Source organism: Corylus avellana, chromosome 2, assembly GCF_965113065.1.
Source record: "Corylus avellana chromosome 2, dhCorAvel1.hap1.2, whole genome shotgun sequence".
Taxonomy (NCBI): domain Eukaryota; kingdom Viridiplantae; phylum Streptophyta; class Magnoliopsida; order Fagales; family Betulaceae; genus Corylus; species Corylus avellana.
Window position 1 is genome coordinate 900,485 of NC_142491.1, and position 10,513 is coordinate 910,997.

At 35.3% G+C, this 10,513-nt stretch overlaps 1 protein-coding gene across 1 annotated transcript; it reads left to right on the plus strand.

The window, feature by feature from the left end:
* Positions 1–119: 119 nt before the first annotated feature.
* Positions 120–7,784, plus strand: LOC132185105 (protein PEP-RELATED DEVELOPMENT ARRESTED 1, chloroplastic). The gene is made up of 9 exons (XM_059598926.2): positions 120–434; positions 2,372–2,527; positions 3,508–3,576; positions 3,678–3,848; positions 5,826–5,969; positions 6,318–6,476; positions 6,574–6,639; positions 7,003–7,062; positions 7,541–7,784. The coding sequence occupies exons 1-9, from the start codon at positions 120–122 to the stop codon at positions 7,583–7,585; spliced, it is 1,185 nt and encodes a 394-aa protein (XP_059454909.2). The 3' UTR covers positions 7,586–7,784.
* The last annotated feature ends 2,729 nt before the right edge of the window (positions 7,785–10,513 follow it).

Genomic DNA, 10,513 nt, shown 5'->3' on the forward strand with positions numbered 1-10,513 from the left:
TATTGGATTTTTTTTTTCCCTCCTTAGCTAGATAATTTTTCCAGTCTAATCCTTGTTCGTTTCAGTCTAAAACCCTGAAACCAAAACCCAAAATCAAGAACTTCTCTAAACCAGAAAAAATGTTGTACAGCTCAACGCTATTTGCCGCTTGCTCACACACATCTCCACCCATCACCAACCCAACCATATCTTCATTTTTATTCATCACTCCCTCCTCTTACCAGCAACACCAGCACCTAAAGCAACCCAAGAAAAGGAGGCAGCTTTTGGGCTTGTGTGCAAGCTATGAGGTGGGTGGAGGCTTCCCAGATGCAGAATTGAACGTTCAAGGCACAATTGGAAGTGCCCAACAAAAACTGGATGATTCCCAGTATGAAGCTCTCCTTAAAGGAGGTGAACAGGTCACCTCTGTTCTGGAAGAAATGATCACCCTTGTAAGCTTCTTCTGCTCATCTCTTCTTAAAGTTTTCCTTTTTGTTTACTGAGAAAAATGGAGGGAAAGTGCAGGGAAAAAAAAAAAATTTAAGGCTCACTGTTCTGATAATCTGTTTTTGAGAAAGCTTCAATGAAGCACACAATAGGCTAAATTTCTGGTGTTTTTAGGTTGTAAAACTGTTTCTAGTTGTGTTTTGCATTAATTTGCCAGTCATTACATTTTAGTATGTTGTGTTTTTTTCCCCGCTAAAATGAGTTTTCTTCTTTTTTACTTTTGGCCGTCAAGGAAACGGTTCCACCATTTATTCTTTAGGACTTTCAGAGTAATTCCATAGAGAGATTCTTTTGCTTGAGTTCTCTGATTCAATATTTGTGAGGTTTATGGTAGGCTTCTAGGGAAAGTTGAAGTAGGTGCTCTATTGGAGGGTTTTAGGGTTCAAGAAAGGTTGCTTCACTGAGTTGCTGACATTTCTTTTCTTATTTTAATAATCTTCATTGGACTGATGTTTTTGTGTGCATTGTTAGTTGTAGAGACTTGGTTAAGAGTGACATTTTGGATGTTAGTAAGATTTTTATTCTCAATACGTCCATTTTTGCATAAGCTATGGTGTTTGAACTTCTCTAGTTACTTCTTTAAGTTGGTGTTTTTCAAAATCATTCTATTCAACTTAAAATATTTGCCATGTAAGAGTCTATCTACATGCTTCTCAGCTCAGTGCCCTTGTCAGCATCTAGGAGACCAGCAAAACAATAAGGGAGAATTTTGTCTGCTTGGAAAGATCATGGCCTTAAATATCGTCAATTGCAAGAAAAATGGGTAAATAAGTTTAAAACTGACATAAAATTAGCAAGGAGTGTCATGTGAGTATCAAATCTAATTGTCATGCTCCAAGTGTGAACAGCAAAATGTATGGAGTTGTGATTTGTGGTAAACGTTACCCTGGTAACAATTGGCGGTAGGACATTTGTCAGCATGACACACTGTCTACTGCCATCCAAGACCAGTTTGTGGGCTGTGCAATTGTCATTGTTAACATTGAGTCTCACAGAAAATCGTGAAGCTAATCTTGTGGAGCACTATTGTATAGTTATCTCTTTTTACTAAATTATTTGTCAAATTTGCATTTTAACTCAATACTAAGTGATATTTGTCAATTATTGGACCGATGCTTCAACTCGATTCATTTGAAGTAAACCTTTATGGTACTTTGGAATATAGTGGCGGATACATGTAGTTAAGATGTAATGATTGTAAAGGGCACTTGGAGTCAACCAACTAATGCCTTGTCCCTTTGTTGATGTTGGTGGATTGTCATGTCTGATATTCTATCTCTGTATAGAAACATTGTTGTCCTGCAGGTATCCATTTCGTCGGCCTCTATTCACATGCTTCCATTCATAAGCCTCTAGTCATGTAAATTGGTAATACAGCTACATGGAAAATTTTAAATTATATTAATATTGTTATAAAGTATAGCCATCAGTGATTATGTGCTAGGGACCTTTGGCCTCAAAAGTCAAGGTGATGGCTCCCTGATTAGTTGTGCACTTGATTGTAGGATTTTTCTTTGAGTTCTTAATGCTGACATTTTGACTGATGCTGGCTTGGAGTGTTATGAAAGCAATGCAGGGAATGTAATGCACCGGTCTAGTGTCAAGGCTCTAAGGATGTTTATAGTTGGATTTCCTAGCATTTCTAGTCTGCCGTTATAAAGACACCGTCCACTTAAATTATGTGACATTGCCTACTTTGTAGTAAAGCAGCTTTTGAGTACTATTTGTGTCTAATCACTTATACAATGCACCACTTTCATTCTTTAGACTTTTTGACTCAGTCTCCAATATTATACCTCTTTGCGCTCCTTTCATGCCTATTTTTAAAATCTTGACTCAACTGGTGCTTATCTTTGCTTTCTGTCATATATTGTTGGTACAGTTGCAAGATATGAACATGGATGAAGCATCTGAGGAGGTAGCTGTGGAGTTGGCTGCACAAGGTGTTATAGGGAAGAGAGTTGATCAGATGGAATCAGGTTTTATAATGGCCCTAGATTACATGATCCAACTTGCTGAAAAGGACCAAGATGACAAGGTACTATTTCGAATTTATGTTTTGATTAGTCAGCATGGGCGAATCTTCACTTGCCTATTTTTTTTGATAAGTAATAAACCAATCTCCTTAAAAGCGTAAAGCATCCCTAAGTACATCGGAAGTATACAAAAGGAACCACCTAACTAACTGGGGCAACTTTTTTTACTAATTATAGACCATTTGATTTCAACAATGATGTAGAATACTTTCAATAATAAATGATGTAGAAGATATCTCTCACTCTCTCTCTGAACCGATGGTCATGTTAGTACCAAGGCCATCCTAACTAAGAAACCAACATAGTGCTGGACTTGCCTAGTCCTGCAATTGCAGGCCATGCCACTAGCTGAAGTATCATCCAGGTCCCCTCAAATAAAGGCTAGTTTACAATCTTCTTTTGCGTTTTTATTTTTTTCGATAAGTATTTGTAAATTTATTGAAAAAGCCCAAAGGCTCAACTCAAGTATACATGAAGTATACTAGAGATACACTTAACTATAGAAAGAGACAAAAATCAAGAAAAACATAAAACTAGAAATATTAAAATCAAAGGTAGTTGCCTTGTGGTAAAGAGTCTTATTTTATAGTTTGATAAAAACATAACTGCTCTTGACTTCATTTCTTATAGTTGTCAATAAAAGAATAGGGCAAGTTGTACAAAAATGAATTCTCGTGGAAATAATCTGTTTACTTCTTGCTTAAATGGTTCCGATTTTGTTGCACATGTGCCATAATAATGGTTGGTTTTAGAACTGCTTCAGGAGCTGGGTTTACTTCTGTGCCATAATATGATGTAAACTCAACCCTGGTACTAGCAGCTGTTGCACATTCATGGCCTAAATTGTGGATTGCTTGATTATCCTGGTGTTCTCACTGTTGTTACTGTTTAGGTTTCAAATACTTGTTTGTGTGTTCTAAAAGTCTTGTTTTTTTGGGTAAATTTGGCTGGTATTATCCATGTGTCTAATCTTGCTGTTCAGCGCAAAACACTGTTGGAGGTGATCAAGGAGACAGTATTATCCCACCTTACAAAAAAGTGTCCCCCACATGTAAGGATGTTCCTTAAGCCAAATAGCTGATTCTATTTCTGATTAAAAGGTAGTTCCTTTACTGCCAGATAATAACTTCAGTGCTTCTTTTCCTTTTATAGGTTCAAGTGATTGGCCTGCTCTGTAGAACTCCCAAGAAAGAAAGCAGACATGAACTGCTACGCCGAGTGGCAGCTGGTGGTGGCGTGTTTAAAAGTGAGAATGGCACCAAAGTTCATATTCCTGGTGCAAATCTAAATGATATAGCTAACCAGGCTGATGATTTACTGGAGGTAATCCCTCAAAAGAACCTTTATGCCATCATCTTCTTTTTCATTATTCAGGCATTTCAAGTTTAGCAATATACGTGTGTGTATACACAAACACACATATATTATTGTGTATATGCAAATGTATATATCTCTTAGTTTCTATAATTGTCTATTTTGTTTTTAACAGAGTGCTAATTTTCTGTAAGCATGAACTTTGCTTTTAGTATGTAGTCAAGCTCTTGTCTTTTGCTTTGTGGTTCCTCCTGTCTCTCCCCCTGAAAAAAATTCATAGAACCCATTTGATAATTACCTTGTCGCTTGTGCATAATGAAGATCAGCCTAATTCAATGTGATTTGAGATTTATTAAGGTAAAGAAACCTGTGAAGAAAACTCATTAATGGTATGGCTAAGAAGAAGAACCTAGCATGATGTATCTTTGGATAGTAAAAGCTCCATGAATAAGTCTTAACAATGGGGCAAAGAATGGGTAAGACATACCAAGGCATAACCAACATATTCAAACTTTTAGTTGGTAAAACAATTCTATAAAATAGTATATCTGGCAGAGATTTCTCGACCAGGATTCAAAATCACCTATTTCCTTTAGAATGAATGCTTGTCAGGTTTGTGAGCTATTTTAGATTGAAGATAACAATTGATTTAGTAATTCTGGTGCAGAACAGACTTGAGTCTACCACTTCAGTCAGAAGTTGCCTTCTCTCTTCCTAAAATGTTCTTGTTCTATGTTTATATATATAAAATATGCTGCGAGTTGTGTTTGGATCTGAAATATTGTTGAGAATAGTGGCATTAGTGCAGTCTATTTTCTGTCTCTCTTTCATGCTCTCTCTCTCTCTCTCTGTCCCCTCTGTCTGTGTGTCTGTGGTGGATTATGAAGGGTTCTTTTGACAAAAAATTTTGATTGTTGGTTGTGATGTGACATAAAGGAGAAACTAATTTTGATTGTTTTTTTGTTTTGAGTTGTTTATTAATGTTTTTGCCTTTTTGCTTAAAAGCAAAAAGCTATCTTAAAAAGCATCACCAAACGAGCGCCAAGTAGACCTAAACATAAAGTTTTTATTCCATACTTTCGTTAACCTGAAGTTTTTGCTTTGCTAAAGCATCGTCTAGGATTCAATATGTACAACTTATGAACATGGTGTAGAACTTCCCGGTAACTATTAAGGTTGGATGACAAGTATATTTATTAAACATCAATTTTTTCATAGTAACTTGGTTTCAACTTGCAAGCACTACAGCCATAAAGATTTTTGGTTTAATTGAACAGCTTGGAATCTCTTTCTTGGTCTGATGTTTCCTCATATAGGGCATGTATTTCTGTAGTCTTTTTTAATTAATAATCTAAGTTAATTGCAACTCTAACTCACTTTTCTCCACTTCAATAATGGTTATTTCTTATTATGATCTTACTTAATATGGCTTATGTTTTTTAGCGAGATGACTTACAACTTGCAAGCACTACAGTGATAATGATAATTAGTATGATTGAACAGCATGGACTCTCTTTCTCTCCTTATTTGATGTTCCCTTATATCCCGGGCTAAAGAAAGAAAAAGTTCCATTATTGATCATACCATATAGAGTGTGAATTTCTGTACTCTTTTTCCCTTAATAATCTAAATTAATTGTAACTTGTAACTTGCGCGAATTCTTGTTCTCTTTTATCCTTAAGCTAAATTAATTGCAACTTGTAACTTGCTTTTCTCTATTTCAACAATGGTTAATTCTTATTGTGATCTTACTTAATATGGCTGACAATTACTTTTTGGTGCTTTTTAATGGATTTTTTATATTATCATCATGTATTACGGACATCTCTTTGAGGTTAATTGTTGAATTTTTTTAAATGTAAGACTCAGTTGTTCCCTGATTGGATTACAAGTTGCCTATATGTATTAGATTAAAGTGGCCATATGGATTGTGGACGAAGTCTGCACATTTTGCCCCTCCTAATCAAGCTCTCAATAACTATGCAGACGATGGAAACTCGGCCTGTTGTTCCAGATAGAAAACTACTTGCAAGGCTTGTTTTGATTAGAGAGGAAGCTCGGAATATGATGGGAGGTGGAATACTAGATGAGAGAAATGACCGTGGTTTAAATACTCTTCCTGAAGCAGAGGTCTGTATGCATGCAATTTTAAGATTTTAAATAAATTTATGAGATACTCGATGGATTCTTGTTGACATTAGTTTATTCTTTTCAAAGAAACATGCTAACTAAGATTTCTAAGTACATTTTAGCTTATGTTTGTCGGACGAAATGGCATCTCCTCTGCCCATAAACAAGGGCAGAGGCTGAGGTAATGGGTTCAATCCATTACTGGTATATGAGTTGTATTCCTATAAATGGAAAAGATAAAAAAGACTTCTTAGTACATATACTGCATGTTATTATTATCACTTCAAATTATTACTAGTTTAATTATTTTAATAATTATCTCGGCATGATTGCAAATTGTCAGTGCAGGTGAACTTCTTAACCAAATTGGTAGCTTTGAAACCAGGGAACACTGTCCAGAAGATGATAAAAAATGTAATGCAAGGAAAAGATGAAGGTGCGGATAATTCTGACAGTGTTGAGGGACATAGTACAGGTGGAAGGGTATCAAGTGGAATTGCAGGGAGGGTAGGTTTTACCACACTTCATTGATACCGTTTGGGTGTTATGTATGTAAAAGTTACTGTATTGAGGTATATTGACCCACATGTATCATGATTCCCAGAAAAGTGTTACAGGGAGGAAGCCACTTCCTGTGCGGCCGGGCATGTTTCTTGAGACCGTCTCCAAGGTAAGTCACTTCATGTTGCTATCAGCTTATTCAGTTGCGGCTAGATTGTTTCGAGCCCAAGACTGAGGATATTTGCGTAGGCATTGGAATAGGGTAAACTGTGGAATGTAAAGACAATTTCTTTTTTTTACAAGTAATCGAAATATCATGAAAAGCAAAAGGAACAACTCGGGTAAGTAAGAGAAACACCTAGCTAGAAGGTAAAGACAAATATTCCCAAGCCGTTAATTCTCTTTCACATATCCTGTGTATTACATTGGCTCCACTAACTCAGTCACTGCACATTGATATATACAGTAACTTCCAGAATAGCAATTATGCATGGACAAGTACTGATTACTTTTTAACTTTTGGACTTTCTAGGTCTTAGGTGGCATATATGCTGGCAATGATTCTGGCATCACAGCACAACATCTAGAATGGGTAAATTCCCTTTCTCATGATCACCTCTCTCTCTTTCTCTCCGCCCCTGGCCCCCATCCCCCAAGATTAGTATCATATATTTCCTGGGAATTTTGTTTTTTTTTTTTGTTTTTTAAATTGGTGTCTCACCTACTCTATATGATTTGAACGGATACCTCACCCAGCATCCCATGGTTGTGTAAGAGGCAAGTGCCATTTGAGCCAAAGGCTATTGGCAAACTTGATTTTATGCCCTTTTTTTTGTTGGTTTAATGCAAACTTGTAGTGTCAGTCATTTTCTGCTTAAATAACATGCAACCTGTTTATATTTTGATTGCTTTTGCTTAGTCTTGGTTTCTTGAATCAATAAAGAAAGCGAACTTTTACAACATGTCTAGGCTTGTTGAATCATTTCCTATGTAACAAATCTATTTATTTCATCAGCCATCTCCTTCACCATTCTTCAAATGACTCACTATCTTTTGTATCTTGTATCCAGGTTCATCAGAAGACACTCCAAATTCTCCAGGAAATAGCATTCTAGCCATTTGTATTAGCTGCCAAATGCTTCCCTTACATCATAAATTCATTTTTGATCCTCATGTGCTGTCTGACAAGAGAGAAAGTAGGTTCGGTCTTGTTAATAGAGAGTCCAAGGTATAAAATACTGCAGCATATCAAAGGGACAAGTACCGTAAGATTTACATATGCAAAATATAGAAGAATGGAACACATTTCACTCATTGTGATTTCAACTGACATCATGTTGGTTATAATTAAGATTGAAATTTTTTGACATGATGGGTGAACACGAGACAAACCCAATGTGAAATTAGCGGGTTAGAGTTGAGGGGTTTGACCTATTTAATTAAATTAGTAGAGTTATGGTTGACTTATATAGTCTTATAGGCATGTTTTGACACGATTTGAGCTTGATACACAAACACGAATTGTCACCTCTAGTCATAATTAAAATCATCAAGTGAAGCTCTAATGATAGATCAAATCAAATCCTAGTACACCTCAAAGCAGTGATTTTCTTTATGTCCCGAATCAGCTAGGAATGATTAAAGATTGAAAATACAATCAACAACAGTGGAATACCATGTGTGGAAAGGGCCCAGCTTAGAAGTCATGTTGATACTTGCATCAGTATATACATGTCAGTGGACCTTGGTAATGATTTTGATTGTTGTTAGTAGTAGAAGGAAACCAAGCAAGAATGGCTGGATCTAGATATTCCCCATTTATCTATTAGCCTTTTTCCCCCACATGCTTCTTTCTATTTGCCTTTTCTGTAAAGCATATTTGAAAATGTACTTGAACTTTCACCCACTAGGATTTGGCACCACGCCTTCTCTATTTTTGCTTGATACACGTTGGCCTGCCTATGTCCTACCATGCTCCCCTTGTACATCTCTTGGGTCTTCTATTCTCCATGAGATGAGCCTTTTTAATGATAAAAATCCAACAAGTAAAGTTGAGTTGCCCACGTGAGCCGTCTTTTAAAGCTAGTGCCTCACAACTATACATGATTTGGAAATGAATGACTTCTAGGTCTAAGGGCATCTCAAAGGAGAGCCTAGGGCTCAAAGTTTAGGAATTTTAGTTCATGTTTGTGTGTAGGGGTTCAGATTATGTTGAGACTTGGGTAAAAAACTGTTATAATGCAATAATGTGTAGATGAATTTAGCTTGAATTCAGTTCTTGTTGAAATTGGACCCATTGAAATTGAGACAAGCGGGTTCAATTTCAACTGAAATTAGACTCGAGCCAAATCCTGTGTAGATTACTTTCCCCACTAAAAAGGGAAAACTTCAGATTAAAGATGGAATGACTTTTCATGTCATTCTCTAACATGGTTAATTGCTTCAAGTGAGTTTCATCTAATAAAAGTAAGAGTAAAAACAAAAAGTAAAATAGGAAGAATTGTTACTAAAGAGAACCATTATCGTGTAACCATCAACTATACTTGTTTTTTATCCTATTAAAAGCTTGAAGGAAAATACTTTGATTCCTCTATAAGGTAGTTGCAATATTGTTGTACCTTCTCCGGCATATTTTGCAATTCGATTTTGCTCAACATTTATCTTAACTTTTGAGTCCTCTAAACAAGACAAATTCTGTAACAACCCAGAAAAATATTAGCCACAGCTGTGCTATCACTTTGGAACAAATAATTAATTTGGTATTTCCTTATAATTACTTATAAAGTACAGTTTCACATAGTAAGTAAGTAATGTGAGACTTAACATGAATGTCTTTATAAACCACCTACTCTTTATATAGGCTACTCATTTTTCCAAATAAAACCCGGGTGATCCGAGTTTTGCATTATTTTCCTATCCTTGTTCTTACATTTTTCACCGGCAAACCTATGAAAGAGAAACCCAAGAAATATTCCTTTTCTTCTACCCTACCCTACCAATAAAGTGCAATGTTTTCTTTTTTTCATCTTTTAACTCGTGCTATTCACATCCTTTAAATAGATAGGGTTTCTTCCTGCTTCTCTTTGATGTTGATGGTGAGAAATCTGACTCATTAAATTTCATCCAAACACAATGTTTAACCCATTATTGATATTCTAATAACACATTGGGGCTTGATTAAATACAAAAAAACAATTTGATTAAGAAAAAAGTTATTTTACATTCTTTCAACATTCTCACAGTGTACTCAGTTGACGTATCATGCTCGATCCACCCTTAAGTTTAACATGTCACGTTAACTAAGTATGCTGGGAGAATGCTGAAAAAACGCAAAAAAACATTTTTCATTAATTAAAATTAATCATATGTTGAAAAAACATTTCATAGACTATAATAAATGTAGAGCATTATTTGGAGATAAGCTGTTGTAGGTAACAAAGGTCAAAGAGTGTGTGAAGATTGGTCATATACAGATCTAGTACCTCTTCCTCCAATCATAATCAATGAGTTGGTTTTACAATCACTTCTACACATCATTATCATTAAAGCCCTTTCTGCTACCTAATCTCTCACCAGGCTAATTTTCCATGTGATAACCTATATATATATATATATATATATTTTCACTTTGAGAAAAGGTTTAGAGACTCTCTTTGCACGCTTGCACTTCCACAAGTGAATGGTGACCTAGATTGAGACTTGAAACAATGACCAAATAAATTATGATGTACTCGTTAGCACATATCTTCTGACCAATATTAGTAATAAGATGAAAGTGTAGTTTATAACATTATTTATACTCAATGATGCATATAGATAGACACATGCTGTTTATTTATAGGCTAAGTTAGAGACACTTAATTAGAATTTTACCTTAAATGAGGAGTAAACTATAGAGTTAGGATTCAAATATAGGGCATTTACTCTAATACAATGTTTTAAATTACCAATTATCCTAAACTCTTAAACTGATTAAATAATAAATTTAATTAATATTTTAATAAGATCTAACTAAAATAATAATTAGAGATATGTTTGTGAGG

Bases quoted from the DNA above. Each gene is read 5' to 3' on its own strand.
- LOC132185105 (XM_059598926.2), top strand. From the start codon at position 120: ATGTTGTACAGCTCAACGCTATTTGCCGCTTGCTCACACACATCTCCA. The intron at 3,577-3,677 runs GTAAGGATGTTC...TTCCTTTTATAG, and splicing joins CAAAAAAGTGTCCCCCACAT to GTTCAAGTGATTGGCCTGCT. The intron at 3,849-5,825 runs GTAATCCCTCAA...ATAACTATGCAG, and splicing joins AGGCTGATGATTTACTGGAG to ACGATGGAAACTCGGCCTGT.